Below are 18,149 nucleotides of genomic sequence, written 5' to 3' on the forward strand. Positions count from 1 at the left end.
AATATCATAGGAATAAAAAACCAGTTTTAGTAGTTCTTGCCTCCTTCGTTGCTCGGAAAAATCGCTTAATTCTTAAATATATCTGCTATTGCATTTGAAATAATAGAAATCTTGTATGATGATTCAAAAAAACGAAACCCTATGACCAAGGATCGATAGTGAACCTTGCCGATTTTATCTGGAGCATTCATTGAAAATATTCGACTTCTTTATTAACCATCATTGTAGTAGTCTTAGTGAAGTTCTGCTATTTAGATACGCTTGCTGGCACCTGCTTTATACCTATAGCCATCAAGCACTGCTTCGGATGGCTGGCCCCTGTCAGTATAAAACGTCCGAACGTACAAATACAAAACATTTACGCCTAACACTCACAGATACGTTCTCTACTCCATCAGCATGACCATTTACGCTTCTCTAATTTTTAAAACAATGAAAAAGGCTAATTTTTTATTCATGTTTTTCATTAACCAATACAGACGATGGATTTCGTTAACATTGAGTTTTTGCAACCGACTTGCTCTTTCTTAACTAGGCTTTTCCTCCATGACTTTATGACTTGCCAAGCATCTTCCGTATCGCTCAGCTACCCCAAAGAAAGCAAAACTATGGCTGCCCGTTTAACCTAGATATATGTTAGGCGCTAATATTATTCAGGTGCTCCTTTTAAAACACTGGTTCATTCAACTGCAACTGATGTTATATTTTGTTGATACATATCGAGGGAGGATCTAGGTACATCGAGCTTCGACAGGATAGAGACCGCTTCACAAGTATTCCGATCGGTTATCTATGTTGCTGCTGCCCGAGGACAAGACGTAGCTTGCCCATGCCTCACGCACTCCGTGCGTGGAGTAATGACCGTCACACAGGATACTAGGACGGGATAATAGAATGGTAAGAACTCTTGAGTCTCGTTTGGTAAGTAGGAGAGCTGCTTGTTTGCGTAGCGGAAGGATATGCACCAGCGTCGACGCGTTCATTGACGTCATGCTCACGATGGTCCCGCTGCTGTTTTTGCCTTCTATCCGTAACGAGCAAAAACAAGGGAATTGTGCGATTTCTTTTACGTTGAGCGTTACCGGATCCCGGGTGCCGTCTGTTTAATACCAAAAACATAGCAGCATTCGTTGACGCACGATCGTTACCAGTATAGATTGGAGTTGCCATCCTCATCGCGACTAACGTAATTGTGTACCATATGTATAACTATGCTAAACAGCCATGTTGTTGGTTTCGTACGTGTTCAACGTGTGCTTTGCGAAGTTTGTTAGCGCGGTAACATGATATAAATGGTTATAGTTAACAAATAACTATCCCATATGTTTGACGGTTTGCAACCAGTTGTTACGTACAGTGAGCTTCCAAGTGTCATTTGTACTGAGTTGGCCTATTTTAATAACTTACCTAGTCTAAACCTAACGATTTCGACGTTGCTGGCATTTTACGTTGTTCTCTGACACTCCATCTGGAAATGTGTGAGCAAGAGTTACCATCATCGTTTAATAGGGTCGTACATACTGTCAAAATGGAGCTTCAGTTTTTTAATTGAGCGCCGAATTAGTATTCAAGTAAAAATTCTATATAATCCAAATATTTCACAAAACTGTGTTTATTTTGTTTGCGAAGATCTTGCTAACTTTTGCCTGCTTCTTCCGTTAGATATATATTATAGGCACTTATTTATAGATATCTTAAATACGATTCCTTTAATGTAACTCTCGCAAGTCTATGCTGTTTTCTGTTAACTATTACTCTAAAAGCTATATTCCTTCATACTCTTATATTCCTGTATTAACACACTGTATACCTATCAACTGTGGTATCGCTGTTCTTTCAGTCGCCTTATTTGCTTCTTTTATCGCTATTTTAATTCTGGTCGTTTTCTCTGTCTTTGTCGTATTATACTCAAGTTGCTTCCATATTGGCAGTGATTGGCTCTAGGTCGAAACGTTTTTTTAGCCGTCCTGTGCGACTGCCGCGGCGCGCATCTGCTCGAGACTTCGTTCATTCTCCTGGGAGATGGATTTGTTGGTCCTTGTTGCTGCTGTTTACTGTTACTCCTTAAAGGACATTGAGTTTAGCCGAGCACACTAGGTACCAGCGAAGTCAGGTCCTTTTTTCGCTGCAACTTCCTGCTCTGCAGAGTTCGGTGACTCTGTCTAAGGCTGGCAAGGTTCTTCGTTCCCTGTTCTTAGTTCTTCATACTTCAGAGGAATCTCTCGGCCTCTTTCTTTCAAGCAAGACCAGTTCTTTCTCATCTTGTACCGCTGCTAATGCTTCTGCTGAACATCGCCCTCGGCAAGAACTGCTGGGAGCGAAGTCGAGTAGAAGCAACACTAATGGCATTGATGCTGGGCATCGAAGGACCAGCTTTAGATTAGGGCACCCGGACCTTGGGTCCAGGACCAAGCTTTCGGAAAAAGTATCTCAACGTGGTCTGCCTCTTAGCCAGATCAGTCACAGCAGCGAACCCACTCACTCTCTTCAGGAGGCCTTCCTGCCTGCCGACCAATAACTCGTTCTCGGTCACTGGCCACGCTGAAAGAAGTGCAACTTAACGAACGGTGAGACGACCTGAAGGTGAGCGGCCATTGGCGGGTTATGAGGTCCCGCGGGTCACGTGGTCGCTAGGACCTCCCCCGAACGCCCCTTGGCGTGCTTCCATCGCTCCAACGGTGGCTAGAAGCTTTGCTAGCAATTCCTAGCAGAGCTTACGAGTGGTAGCGGCAGCAGCAGGTTTTCTCCCGTCCCTCGCCTGTGTGGTACACACGTGCGCAAAGTCTGTCAGCCACCTACAGCTGCAGTAGCTCCTGCATTTCTACCTGTCGGCTTGCGTGTGCTCCGTTATGTTGGTAGTGTTACGCACCGCAATATAAGCTTGTTCTAAGGGCTCAGCCCGCCATTGTGCGTGAACCGACCACGACGGCGGCGCCGGCGGCAGCAGTATCTATTCTCCAAGAAGAAGACTCGCCCAAAAGGTGGAAGCAGCAGCAGCCAACCTTACCGACCCAGTGAGCAACCGAGCGAGCGACCAAGTGTTGCCACCGCATGACAGCTTTGCCCAAGCTTCCCTTTCCCTTCAAGAGAAGACTTGTCTTGCAGCATTTCATAGCTGTATCAACGAGGCTCCGAGCGAACTCTTTCGGCTTTCGTCTTTGGGCGGGCTCCTCCTCATCCTCCCCCTTAAAACTGTTTGCGACGTCGACAACGTCCCCCCCACGAAGAAGAATCGAGCTCTTACTCTTCCCTCGAAGAACAGGGTCTTGAACTCTTTCAATGAAGTTGTGATCCGCCCACGAAGTTCGCGAACCGACCTATAACAGTTGTCAACCAACCAACAAGTGGTCCAGAGGTAGTGACCGCAAAGGTGAAAGTAGCTGACTGCCAACAGCCACAAAAATTCAAGGAAACAGGGTAAAAAATGAAAAAAAAATATCTTCGATGAAATCCATCTGGTGTGGGCTGAAAAAGCTGAGGTACAGTAGACATCATAAATCATTATTAAATGCCTCAGATCATGTCCTCCAATAGAATTTGAATGTTCGTCGTAAATGTCCAACTGTATAATCCACGACGTTTTCCTTGTTTATGACACATTCGTTGATATATATGAAACTACCGCTAAAAGTTTTTATGACTTATCCAGTAAACGTACGTATAATTACATGTCTGTAGCATGCGCGTATGTTCGTTTTGGCCTGTTTGATCGAATAATAATAGGGGAACTACATTTAAATGAAAATGGGGGACGGCCAACGTAGCAACGACATATGCCTTGTTAAATGTAGTCACTCCTAACGTCGCCATACGAACATTGCTGTGCAGGTCCCTTGTCGACTCTTTCAACTTAGTGAAGTATTCCCAGTGCTGTGAAGTGTAACTAAGCGACAATACTTCGTCTAGTGAATAGTACTCTGGCACGTTCGTATCTAGTCGAAAGAAGCTAATACGGTGCATAGTGCGCGAATGCCTGTCATCTGTGACAGGGCTATGAGTGGGTGATAAGTTAAGCCAGTAAAACTGTCGAATACATATGGCACTTTGCTACTCAACGAAAAGTGAACACTACGAATAGACCGCATATTTGAAATACGACTATATCATACTAACAACTTACCGAATTAGTAACTTTAAAAGCTGTTCGATAAGTAAATAAAGGTTACTGTTCTTCGGAAATTATTACAAAACGGCGTGCCAATCGAGTCCTCCACTAGTCCGTGGACAATTCTGTGACATCGAAGTGCGCCAACAGCGGAGAGCGCTTATTATCACGAAGCAGCCGGAACAAAACGAAGTTCAGTATTAGAATCATGTGTGACACGAGAACGACAACGGCATCCCGCCATGCCGGGATGCCGTTGCCGAATCCACCAGCGTCCGAGTGCGAACACCATAGGAAAGGTAATCAAACCTGCGACTGTCGTTCGGCTTCCACCCGACGATCTCCGCCATTTTTGTTGAAAGTATCGGCCACGTCGAAACCTTACGCCGCTACCTTTCTGTCTAAAGGATCGCAAACTACAGTCCTACAAGAAGTTAAAGCGTCCCTAACGAGTGATGACGGCGCTAACGGTGGTGTAAACGACGATGAGCCTCGTGAAACCTGGGGAAAAAAAGCCGATTTCTTGTTGTCCGTTATCGGTTTTGCCGTTGACCTCTCCAATGTGTGGCGTTTTCCATACTTATGTTACAAGTACGGCGGAGGTAAGTAGCACCTTACAATATCGTTTACACGGCTAGGGTAGTCACCAGTGCGTGACTATAGAAGCTTAGGTAGAAAATAGGCTAAGATGATTTAAAGAACAAGCGGTAAAACTAAGCAACATAAAGGACTGAAAATTGGTAGGGCCATACGATCCAGTGGTGATCATCATGGTGATGGTGAACGTTTTTGAAAACATGTCAGTGAATTACAAACTTCTATAAATACCTTTATTTATTGCGTATAATAAATCACTGTACCCTAAAAAGCAGGAAAATTAAAAAAAAAGTTGTAAAACTATTTAAATAAGTAACGTATTTGTACGCTTGCGCTCTTCGCGAAGCACTCAAGAATATATGACACAACAGTCGACGAAAGCGTTTGCACCCATAGAAGTGCAATGAAGTAACCCTTGTAACTTTATAGGAATCAATTTATCCTCGAATATGAAATATGGACGTGCTTTTGAATAAGTACACATTAAAAAAAAGCGTGCCTCAGATTTATTGCACAGCGAATCGCCTAGGAAATGAGCCAAGTTAACGTCGTTAGCCATATATTTCTCTGGATCCTGTAAAAATCAGTGAATCCTTTTGTTTTTCCAATGGCGGTGCTAGTATCGCTCATAACATTACACCCATCGGTTCATCGGTCGAGGAGAGCATGAATTATTACAGTTCGAAGTTTGAACGAGAGAATTTGGAGTAAAGTTCGTATTTCTTCTTAGCGTATCATTGGAACGGGAATTACTGTAGCCTTACAGGACAAGTAGAACCGGAAACGTTTGTATAAGCGAAAATTTGAAGCGAAGCTTTTCAATGTTGTTGTATAATACAGTCATAACGTTGTCTAAACAGGCAAAATCGCCTTCTAATTTTATGCCGTTTACGTGAAAAGCGGCTCAATGTTTCAGCTAAAACAACTATAACTGAAGGCGCATCTTTTCTAAATCTGTATATACATTGTTTCCAAGTGTTTCTATCCAGTAGAACCTGTCTAAATTTCGATCATCTTGTAGACTTAGACCTATAACCTGCGATCCTACGAAAAATGCTATATAACAACTGCTTTTGAAACCTACATTGCTGTGAGCGAAGCTGTGATAGTCCTACAAACTATTTGAGATTTAGCCTTTCGTCCATATCCCCTGTAAGTTCATGTATTGCTTTCCGTGAAAATGTCTTAACGGATATACGTTTCACACTTCTTATCGAGCGCAACGTTTTTGACCTTTTTCCTATTATACAGAAATAGTTAGATACGTTGCTACTTCTATCCCACAACGAAAAGCGCGCCATTAGCAAAGCGGTCTATCTCCAGTGAACGGATCAGTACAACTTCACTGAACATAGTGCAGTAGACCGTTGCAAAAAGGCCGGCTTAGCCACAAGCGAGGCCAAATTTTTAATAGTGAGAAGATGACTGACGGTAATTACCTTGACAAAGGCCACCCATAGTTATAATAGAAGTTGTCCTGACCAGTCGGCCACGAACCAGGGATAGGTATTCGAGTAGGCTTGTTTGTCGCGCTAGAACAACTGACTTATATAGTTCAACACCCAGCTTAGATGGTTCACACGAATGACTGAGGCTAGATATTGAGCCCTTCAAGTGGCATCAACATTTCTCGTCGACTGACGCTAAAGCTTCGACGTCCTAGCTTGCTTCAGATGAATGTGTCCCTAGAACCTCTATGTAAGCAATGATTTCCGGTTAATAAATGTCACACTTAATGTCAGATGGTCGGACACGATATCCTGATACGAATGCTTGCTCGTAGAGCAAATAGTACTCGTCTAAAAAAGTTGTGGGTAAAGTAAACTTGGCACGTCAATCTCTGAGTAAAAAACGTTTGCAGATCATTGACTATTTGCAGTAAAAGTGACACGATTTGAACTTTAAACATTTACGAATGAGGACATAAAAATCGATCCTGTGTTGATGTAGAGCTGCGTGCTCTGTGTAAAATAATACTATTATTTCTATTAAAAAGAACAACAAACCGAAATGAAGATCATGTATTATAGGGACACAACGAGTGGCGAGGTATCGACTATATCAACATCAGATTGCAAATAGCTTATTAAGGACGGTCAAGCTTAGGACTATCGATCCATTGCCATTGACCTGAGAGAACGGAATGCATTAATAACAACCAACGCACGATTCTTCTTCTTCTTCTTCTGTTTTGTCGTTTACATTCGCAATGTACAACGTTCCCCGTAGATGTGGTAGGAATACTTCCTGTGATAGGCACCGCTCTATGAAGCCAGGACCAGCTGTCAGGGTATAAATATGCAAATTTAGCTCAGTTTAAGCAATTGACATCTCTAAAAATCAAGCATAAGTAGCCGGGTCATTAGTTCAAATACGAATAGTAGATAGTTCTATCGGCGAAGTTATTTTTTTCGATCTGAAAGTTGATGGATGAATAAATATAAAGCATGCGGTATCAACTCTATTTCCCCATGTTTAGTTAGTCGCAAAATCCCGAGTCAAACAATTATTAGCGATTGAACAAACAGTCTTCCTTATCGCTCAGCCCTCACGGAATTCAACGTGTTATAAAGTATTGTGCCCTCCACGTGATATATCAATCAGTTCTATTTAATTAATACGCTTATCGTGTACCAAATACGAAGAGATGTAAACACATCTCGATCAGGTAAGGTCTTTGATCAAGTAAAAGCAATCTCACGAGACTGAGTGAATTCTATCGTATAGTAGATTAAGTTGTCCCAAAAAAAGTCTGGTCACACAACAACGACGAGGCAGGCGCTTGGTAACCGGCCACGATGCAGTGTTATAAAGATACTATGCACGTGTAGGTACCGAAAAGGCCGCGCTACTTTAAACTGTGGGATGGAATTCGAATCGATCTAAAACTTAGCTACTTTGTTTTTGAAATCTGTTCCTTATTTCACAACTTCGCTATCTGCCATCACATGAGCTGAACTAAAATTAAAACCGTAATGATAACGGTTGAGTAAAAGTTGATATCTAACTTGAACATCACTGTCCTTCGTACCCATATAGGCTTTTGGCTTAGTTACTTTTGAGTAATGTCAGATTCTCAAGCTTTTGCATTCCGCTTGAACAGACGGTCTGCAAAGATTCAGCATTTTTAACTAATTAGCCGCCTCAAGCCGTTGCGGGAACGTTCTTAGAGCTAATAGAAATGATGCCTCATCTGAACTGAGCTTTTTCTGCCTGTAATTTCAGTTTATCATGCGTTTTTCTTTTTTTACCTACAGTTGACTTGGGTCTCCACTGTACACACAAGTGATATGTTTATTCATTCAAATTACGCGCCCTTTTCTTCACACTATGCGTAGCATAAGGTGTTCGGCGTCTCTACTGTAGCAGATCAGAGTCCGTTTACACAAATTAATAACCGCAAAACCTTCAACAAACTGCCTCACCGACCATTCAGGTGAATCTTCACGGGTTTTTTGCACTGCAGCCGATGATAACGTTCTCCAGTTATCTACTGATAGTATCTATGTACGAATTTTGTTTCAAATTTACTTGAACGAAGTAAACCATGTTGATTTCAGTTAACATATACTGGGTATCTTTTTTTGACACTTCAGGAAACCTGTATTTTTAAGTACGGCCACTGCATATTCATAACTGATTTGCATAGTCCAGATTATTCTCTTAGTTCGATACTTATTTATAGGTACATTTCGTTACTAATGTATTTGTTGTGTTTCCCGCATTAGAAAGGATAATATCGATAGGCAGAAGGCCTTACTGCTTACAAAGTGGTCCTTGTTTTTAATTTTAAGAGAAAGTCCGATGCTTTCAAATATTCGATACGCAAATCTGCTGGATTCGCATATTAAACAGAGACATTACAGAACCCTACGTAGCTGCGAGTCTTCAGTGGACCGCGCAATACTTTTACCCAGCCATTTGGTGTTGTCTTTTGAAAAAAGCCCGAACGTTGTATTATATAAGTAAGCAAGCTACGAGCAGCAAGTACTACAAAGCTCCGTAACAATCCTGATAACAGAGTGTTTTTTTTACAAAATGTTAGACGTTGAGGTGCGATCATCTGACACTGAAAACTAACGATCGTATCGAGAGTGGCCGGTTAGCACGTGAACTTGGTGATGGCTCAGAGATGTTCTTTCAACCAGAACCCTTTTGAACATGACAAACGAAGGCTAGCTTATGCTTTTAGTCCTTCTACAAGCGAGAACAGATAAAAGTGCTATGAAAACCTCGTTTCCGGAATGTCCTCCGGGTAATTCGAATGTGCCATATGACGCAGTCGATCACCGCGATGTTCTGCTTGCAATCAACGTAACGCACACACTTTTTCCGTAAAGCGTAACTTTTCCGACACACATAATAAACAATCAATAAACTCTACAGTACGTCTAATGTCGCACCTTTATATGTAGCATCAAAAACGACGGAAAACATTGTAAATTCATTGGAAATATCGAGTGGAAACCTCGTCGAACGCCCCCTAGACCCTAGTGTATTCATCAGCATCTGAAATACGGTAAAGGATCAAAGCAACAATCTAGACACGCATGTTCAAGACGGCGTTTTTCGGTCTGAGTTCTCGATGAACGTAGTGTATCTTATTTAATAATCTATCTAGTAAACAAGCTAGAGCTATTAACAATCACAGATATGAGTTGACTTTTCTAAAGACATAAATTCACTGTGAAAACTACAAGAGTACGTCAATCAGCACTGGCTCTATAGTGCTTCATCAACGTGACGTCGTATTGTTCACTCGGTAACCACCGTGGCCCTATAATATCCTATTATAACAATTACGTATCATAGGGAAATGTTCCAATGTTTATTGGGCGCACCATGAGGGTCACCGAACATCCTCAGTAATCATTTGCTTCTGCTGATGGCGTACGATCTCGGGGGGATGGTAATGCTCGGGGGTGAGATCCTGTCAACCGTAGCACAGTAACGCGTATTCGACTATCGGTTCGAACATATCAATGACGCAATGAGCTCTATTTTAAGACCGATTACAAAGCTGCTATAAACTCTTAGGCGATCAGCTAGTTGCTCGTTTACTCTTCCTATGAGAAGAAGGGACTATTGTAGATGTCAAGGCTAACAAAAGAAGTAAATATTTCAACTAAATTATATGGTTAATACGATAATAAAGTTGAACTTTCTATATGGGAAATAATAGAATTTAATGGGCCCTCCTTTATTATATATTCTATTCAAGCTTATAGGTGAGTCACTCAACTTTTTTGTGAGACCAAACGGCAAGTCGCTATTGTAAAGAAGTGGATTCTGTAATGTTTATGAGGCCGAATTGAATACAAACAATTCTAGTTGTATAAACAAACAACAATGTGACAAATAAGTAATGAACGGCCTAAGTTACCTGATTGATGAAAGAATAAAACTGAATATTTTTAATTTATCTAAAAACGACGAATTGAGACTACCGTCGCTTTTCGTATTGCCCAGCTGTAATAAATGCCAACTGCTCTAGGGCAGTGCTAGTAATTGAAAAGAGAGCATAATTCAGGTTTCCGCGAAGCTGATTGGGTTGAAGGAGATTAAAGTTAACAGCTGTAATTGTAGTTATTTATAATTTGTTACGGCTCACGATATTATAGTTGGTACCTGAACTATATTAGTGCATGCTGACATTAACTAACAACAGTCTATGTCTCTGCTACAGGATACATGTACCGAGTTTAGTAATTTTTGGCTAAGACATAAACTAAATGTAGCTAACAACTAGAAGATTACCGAAAAAAAAAATCAGTATAACTTTGAAACTATCCCTTTCATTCATAAAGCAATCGCCTTAATCTTGAAATTATTACTTCTACGTTGAATGAGAAAAGCTGGTTCACTACTGTGTTTTTTTCATTGATTTCGAAACGGTCAATAAAAGATCTGTTTTCACAAAATGTTCATATTGGTCTTATTTTTAACGTTGCAAAATTTCCGTTTCAATCAACCGGTGAAACGGAACAGATTGAAAAATGCTTTCCCGAAAAATCAAACCACAATCAGACCCGCCGGTAAAACTTTGCCAGAATGCCCAAAAAGTAATGCGATAGTTTTGGTCCTACTAACAAAATCATTCAACGGCTATATCGGCAATATTTATACCGGATGTGACTACTGCAATACCGAAATAAACCCCATTACATTAGAATTACGTGAACTGTATTACATCAAGGAGAAAATAGTGCTTTTGATGTTTGTGCTCCATTGGGGTTTTAGTCAGGCAAGCTAAAATCGCGATGATATACAGGCGAGAAGTGTAAAAAGAAAATTAATTAACTCCGCCGTAGAAATAACTAGCATGATCTGCATAAGTGAATGAAGTAAATCCTCTGTCTTATATAATACTGGACTAAAAAAATTGCTCTCTAAAGCTAGAAGCGCGTTGTCATTATAGTGGCCGCGTCTTGCGGCCAGGGGACAATTTTTTCTAATGAGGATTTTTCTAATGCGAGTTATCGGACCAAAGTTTTGTCCATAGGGCTGTCACACTTGTAGATTACGTACACATATTTTTAGATGGTCTATGTATTAAAGTCAAAATACAAGACTCAAGACGAAATTTACTAAACCTAAAATGACACTATAATTTTAAGGCAACACCAACAGCAGCAGCGCAAATTTCCCATTGTGTCCTGCCACAGGCTGTTATAAGTTGGCACTCACTATCGCTCTCGTTTATTCCAGCGTTATACCAGTACAAAATTTTGGCCCACCAACAAAACCTATTATGTCCACGTATATGCACATATTAGGGCTTCAAGAGAGAAACACGTGAGGAAGCGAAGACAGGTAAAATCACCGGCAAGTAAAAGCTATCGTCTTCACCCAACGAGCTTCTCGGAAGCGAAGAAGAACCGAATCTTTCGCGCGGGGAACGAAGAGGAGGTAAAAGTTGCAGCCATTTCTCCGTCTGCGTCCTCTTCCATCCCTATGATAGGATCCTCCTTGTTCCGTTGGCATAAACAAATAAGCCAAAATGTCATCTTGTTCTCTTTGTGACATCAGTAGCTCTCAGTAAACAATACTAATAAATCTGTGTAGGCTATGCCACGCAAACATATGCGATTCTCGTCTGTGAATGATTAACTTTCTTTTTTTTTTTCTCAAAAAAAGCCGTTACAACTATTTTAATTTAGTGGTAAACATTTTTTCACATTATTGTTCTTAAAATTATGTCCTGATAACAGAAACAGTGTTCAGAAACGTAAAAAATGTAATTCTAGGTAACAGTTGAAATAGAAGGCACTACGCGATACACGTCCGTTGCTATTAGCACCTGTTCCCTAAAGTTGTCATTTGCCTTATGTGTGGCGTATAATGCGTAAAAGGTAATCAGGTATTTTTACAAACCAAACAAACAGTGGCACGTAAATAATTGATCGGTATTTTGAATGTATACTCTGTAAGCACGATTTCTTATATAACACACAGGGGATGGTTTACATAAATAACGCTCATACGTCGGCAATACAGTATTTATATATGTACTAAACCTCATCTTTTCATACCGCAGCACTCCGTAAAAATGGTGCAACTGTCCTCAGATATTGGATGTGCCTTGCGCTGAAAGGACGCGGGTCATAATTGAAAAAGAATTTAATTGGACACGATCATATTGCGACAACGTAATCTTGTTCAAATACGAACAAGGTTCAACACCCTGGACCATGTTGCATCCTTAATATCCGTATATCAATTTGATGAATGCCAATAGAGTCCTGTAAGGTGACAGATGCGTTTCGAATACTGGATCTCTATTACTCTTACGCTATGTTATAGCGTAGGCAGTAGTCGAACTTTTTGTTACTACTGTGTAATATTTTTGTGCAGAAATGTGGCAACTTTGCCATTGGTAACTATGATGGCCTTGGGGGATTAAACAGCTAAAAGTTCCCTTCGTAAGCGAAAGGCAACTGCCACTCACATATGACGTGGAGCAGCGAAGTGGGCAGCTAAATGGCTAAGTACCAACGACGGCGCACAGCTGGGCCTGGTCTATTGGGTCATTTTTCATGTGATAAAATAAGGCGAGAAAGCAAAAGTGGACGCAGCTTTTGTCATGCTTCAGAGGAATCCGGCCCTCTCATTTTAAATCGATCTTGGAAAATTTTTGGTGCGTTTGGTACGCTGCCATGTAATACTACTGCGTGAACATTTACAACGACTGCGCCATCCTAAGGCACAATTTTAACATGTTTGTGCATGGCGAAGCATCAGTGCGGCTACCATCGCTTCGACCTTACAAAGCTAAACTCTGGATCCTAGATTCTTTTAATATAGTATAAATTTCTCAACTGTTTTAATTTTTTCATTAGATAGGTGAGCTGACGATCGCAATGCCCCGCATTAGTTCTGCGCACAAAATAAAAGTCGGCAATTGCATAATAATTGCAGAGTTTCGCGTCCAGTGACCGCTATCGGAAATGGTCAGCCAATCAGGCCAATCGTCGATTTGTAAGCAATAAACTTCATATTTTGAGATAAGTCAATATCTTAAGTATTGGAAAGGCATTCAACGAAACACCGGAAATAACGCTGTTTTCTCAAGAACTAAAATGCCTCAGCACCCTTATTTCGTTTAAACGCGTTGCTTGCGTCTGGAGTATGGAATTTCAGTTACGCTTCCCTGAACGGAGTTAATAATGGAATAAATTGTTTGTAAAGATGGCATGAAGCTCGTCGATTAATATTTTTTGTATACGTTTTCGTGGATGTACGCGTATTTAATTTGAAAATGTACTTACGAATCGTATCTTTATCATTCTTTAGAATCACTCGAGGATGAGGGGTATATCGTTTTTTTTTTGGATAAAGATTTGCGAACTATCAAGCAAGAAGCTCTAGGTTTGTTAAGGGAGAAATTTGTTAGATATTCGTTATATTATTGTGTATACGTTCCCGTGCGTACGTGCAGAAGATACAACATGGCGCTCTTTTGGGTTCGTCCGAGCCAATTCGACAGGTGGTAGACGTGGCTTTGGACGAGCATAAATAGTTATTCTCATCGTTACGTTATAATAGAGTTAATATATTATATAATAATAGTATAATAAGGTTTTTCATCACGTTCAACTTTGTTCTAGCTTTGCATATGGATACAACCAATCAATTGGCTGTATCCCAGCAGCGCATCCGTCATGCGCATAAGTTGTAACAACGATTGTTTATTCTAGCGTGCTGAATAGCTCAGAAGGAAACAGATGAACACTGAACTTTAACAATTAAGTTGAGGACAATATATCAAAGACTTGAAAGCATGCGCTTCTAAAGTGTATTTCTCGAAACGTTGGTAACTGTTTTAGAAACGATCCCCGGTGTTTCAGAATTCAATTGCCATTGCAATCATAGAAAAGAGAACTCAACTTTGGACTGCTTTACGTAGAACGTATTCCGCACAAAGTCGCAATAAACACCTTTTTATTTATTATTAAACAATTCTTTATTAGCAGTACTCTATTAGTAGACTCCAGGTGGATTACAGTTTATCTGCGCAGTTTTCCCAGTATACTGTAATCGTCGAGCAGAAGCAGAATCCTCCATTGGCATTACGAACCGCCCTGGCTCCCTCCTGGCAAGACAACTTCACTGCCTGTAAGAGATAGGATCTATATATCTGAGTTACGTCAAACAGAAAAAACTCACCAGTAGCCATAAAAAAAGGGCGAACTTTATTTAGTTATTTATTGAAATACGAAGCAGCATGGTAAATTTCGCTATTTTAGATCTACTGCACCAAATGGGAACATGGTGGCTTAAGAGCGAAACGAAAGCCCGTTACATATTTTAGTGACAGTTTAGAGACAAATATAACAGGTTTTTCAAATAGCTAAAAATGTGCGTAAGAAAATTGTAAAAAAAATGGCCAAAGAATATATTATCATCTAGCCATTTTATACAGCGTCCTTCTGGTGTACATCGAGCGCTTTCGATACCCGAGCGAGTAAATTTTCTGCAAGCAAATGATGCGTATATCTTTTATGACCACGAAACTGCGGTCTATTTGGTTTCAAAATACTTTACCCCCCAGCTCATAAAATACTAGTAGGCTTGGTTACAATCGCAGGGTGCTCACATTCGTTTGTGTTTTTTAATTGCATCGGCTTATTACATGTTAAGTTTTACGGGCCATTGTTACGCGATCACCAAGCGTAGAGTGATTCACGCAACAATGGCCCAGTGTAGTTATTCTGAGATTACGCTCTTTTCGCATAGATGACTCCATGATGAAGTATCCAGAATGGATGTACATCGTAGAATTAAATCAAAGGAAAAAAGTCATGCGAGCTCAATTTCACATAGAACCTTGACCCTATGAAAAGTAACAGAAAGACATATTCCTGTTGTGTCGAAAACATCTTGTCCTAACATGCTCTGCACTAATTGTTCCTGCTGTGCTTCGATGGACGTCTATTCAATCGTGCTTTTGATAGGGCAACATTTACGTTAGTCGTATGTAACTGCACGGTTAGCAGACAAAAAAAGATGTCTTCGTTTATTAGCAATATATTTTTATGGCGGGATTTACTAGCCCGTCTGTTTATATATAAATATCATCGGATGACCGTCTGTTGATTTTTGACGCAAGACCCGTCATGCACTTCACCTTAAAAACCCATATTTTTTTTCTAAATGATCACTACTTTGGTTTCAAATGCAGCTGTTTCCTATCATTTGTTGTCTATTTAGCTCGCTATTGACACGGCTTTGTAAGATTTTTTGGCGTCACTTACATGATCCGTGGTAAAGTATTTTGGAAATTTGCGTAAAAATGTTAGCTATTATGAGCGAAGACTAAATATATTGTTAACAATCATGAACCAGATAAGACGAAAGAAGAAGTTACGCTCATGTGTTTGCGGCATATTATAATAATACCGAAGAAGAACATAGAGGCGTTTTGATACATACTTAATTCAATCGCGTCATTACGATATCGTTTCCTGCTGCCGTTGCACTCCAGTCAGCAGAGACACATCATTACTTGAACAGAATAGTTAACGCCTCTTAGGTGTTCATATCTGTTGGGGGTAATTTAAAATGAACGTTTCGGCGTCATTTTATAGAAATCCTTTGGTTTAAGTGAACGTTTGTTGTTTGCTTTCAGCAAAGCCAGTTGGGCTAGATACCATTCAACGTTCTATTCGAACCAGCTAACACGGGTCTGAATGGCACAGGATGGTAAATACTACCTGAAACAGTCATAGAGTGGCAGTGCAGCAATCTGCTTTACGACGTTTAGCTAAGGATACGTATCGCGCGGGTTCCCTCCTACAAGTTGCATTTCTAATGCCACTTTTCTCTATTGAAATTTGGGAAGGGTTGAAGTAGGCGTGGATCATCGTTAAAGACTGCCGACGGAGAAAAGTTACAACCTTCCACTGTAGAATAGCCACTAGAAACAAGATATCCAAATAGCTGCTAAATCCACTTCCAGGACTAAACAATAGTTTTCAGAAGAGTAGCAAGTATTTGGTGTACCCTGTACAAATGTATGAAGCTGTTACGTTTTTGTAAATACGTTGAAGAAATCTTATATGCAGAATGTTTGTATTAAGCCTTTTAAAGGTACAGGCAAACCTTCATGAAAGGTTTTTGTGACAAAAATCTTTATAAAAATTGTAAGTACCTTCTGTTTTTGGGGACATGTGTAAAATCTATTCTATTCGTTACTAAACTAGAATATCATAAATGTAATCGCGACATCTACAATAACGAAGCCAACCTGTCAGGTACAGGACAAATCTTTAGGTTCAGACAAGATTTTCATCTGCATTAATTGGTAAGCTGTACCTTGCTGACATGTATTATCTGACCCGCAATGCCCTTGAAGGTTACGTTGCGGTAAGGTAACAGGTTTAGCAGACTGCCTAATAATTAAAAATGAAAAATCATTCACAGTGGCTAGCTTCTATCGAGAAATATACATGGTTTGAAGTAGCACTGGTATTACGTACCTTTTAACGAGCAAAACTCCACCTAACTTCGGTTACTTCACTTTTGTTAGCTAATCATAAAATCACTTATACTGGGAATCATTGAAAAATCAGTTGATATCTTTTTTGTTTATATTTTTTTGTGTAGATTATAGTAGGTATTAGATTTACTACGTGAAATTTGTATATCTGGTAAACAGTTTACTTTTGAAAATATGCAGTTTTGGAACACTGAATATATCTAATCTTAGATACATTTTATGCTTGCTTATTCCTGAGAAAGTATCGTATGAATATCGTTATAGATGACAAATTGTTGACCACTTTATGAGTCGTAGCCGTAGTGTCCCATGAAAGTCTCCAAATGGAAATTTCACCGAAAGACATCCATGGCTTTCGGTAGAATTTCCATTTGGAAAAAAAAAGCGAAGAACATATACGAGCTCGTTGTGCCATTGTGAATTATGTTAAAATGTCCGAGGTGAACAGGATTTTATAAAAAAAAAAAAAAAGAATTACAGTAGATGGGGTTTTATCATTCGGCTGGCATTTTCAATAGCTACGCCATTTGCCAAAAAGTACAATTACGAACAGGCGGTAGCGGAGTGTTGTTGATATAGGTCGCTTTCGAAATGAGGAAGGATCGGTTCATATGACTTGTTTTCCAAATGGGCATATGTACGGTCCTGCAGAAATCAGTACACCGCGAGCATGCGACCTATAAAATCTGTCCTACACCGACCTGCCAACCTTAAGCAACTAAAATATTAGACGAGCACGCATGTGATTCTAGCAATGACATTGAAGAGGTAACCAGGAGTTCTACCTGTACCCAGTTTCGCTGCCGTTTAATAACATTATTATGATATAAGATTATAATTATTTCAAATGACAATTACTAAAATTAACGATAGATTTAAATGATTTCGACCTAGTTAAAATAAGTTGTCAATTGTTCAAGCACAATACATTGCTATACGAGTTCGTAGGGCCAACTTTATTCAATTTGTATTGCGGACTTGCTATTTCCCGTCCACTTATTATTTTTGCCGTTCCCAAACGGGTCGGTGAAAATTCTCAGGCACTACTTCTCTGATTCATTTACAACATTAAATCTCAGAACTGTTTTTTATGGCGACACAATCGCTCGTGATGATGACTGTGAGCTGATGCTTCGATATATAATAACTAGTAATATTTTGATGAATATTGTTCCTTCTAGCAATAGCTATTGGAATCATTTTTTTTTAGCATGAAATCGTTCGTTACTTGGCCATTGCTTCTCCATTTTTCGGAAACGTGTTATTACCCCGCTTCATTTAGCTTTTAATGGAGTGATGTCGAAGAATAGAACAACAATAACTATCTTTATTCTGTATATGACAGCTGAACTCTTGGACTTAAAAACCATGCTGACTGTGTTTGAAGTCTGTGCCGGCCAAAGTAAACGCACAAAATTTAAGGTACAACCTCTAATTAACATACATGGC

General features: G+C 40.0%; 1 protein-coding gene across 5 annotated transcripts in view; it reads left to right on the plus strand.

Moving 5' to 3' along the window:
• The first annotated feature begins 775 nt into the window (after positions 1-775).
• LOC111253292 (sodium-dependent dopamine transporter-like) overlaps positions 776-18,149 on the plus strand; it is a 67,342-nt gene continuing 49,968 nt past the window's right edge. For 2 of the 5 annotated variants that reach the window (XM_086992732.1, XM_022812473.2), the window contains exon 1: positions 776-4,707. In XM_086992732.1, the coding sequence (XP_086848858.1) occupies positions 4,314-4,707 (394 nt within the window). In that variant the 5' untranslated portion in view covers positions 776-4,313. The remainder of the gene's footprint in view (positions 4,708-18,149) is intronic. The other 3 variants (XM_086992734.1, XM_086992733.1, XM_086992735.1) reach the window with 3 other exon arrangements.

Source organism: Varroa destructor, unplaced genomic scaffold (assembly GCF_002443255.2).
Source record: "Varroa destructor unplaced genomic scaffold, Vdes_3.0 BEIS01000006.1, whole genome shotgun sequence".
NCBI classification, from domain to species: Eukaryota; Metazoa; Arthropoda; class Arachnida; order Mesostigmata; family Varroidae; genus Varroa; species Varroa destructor.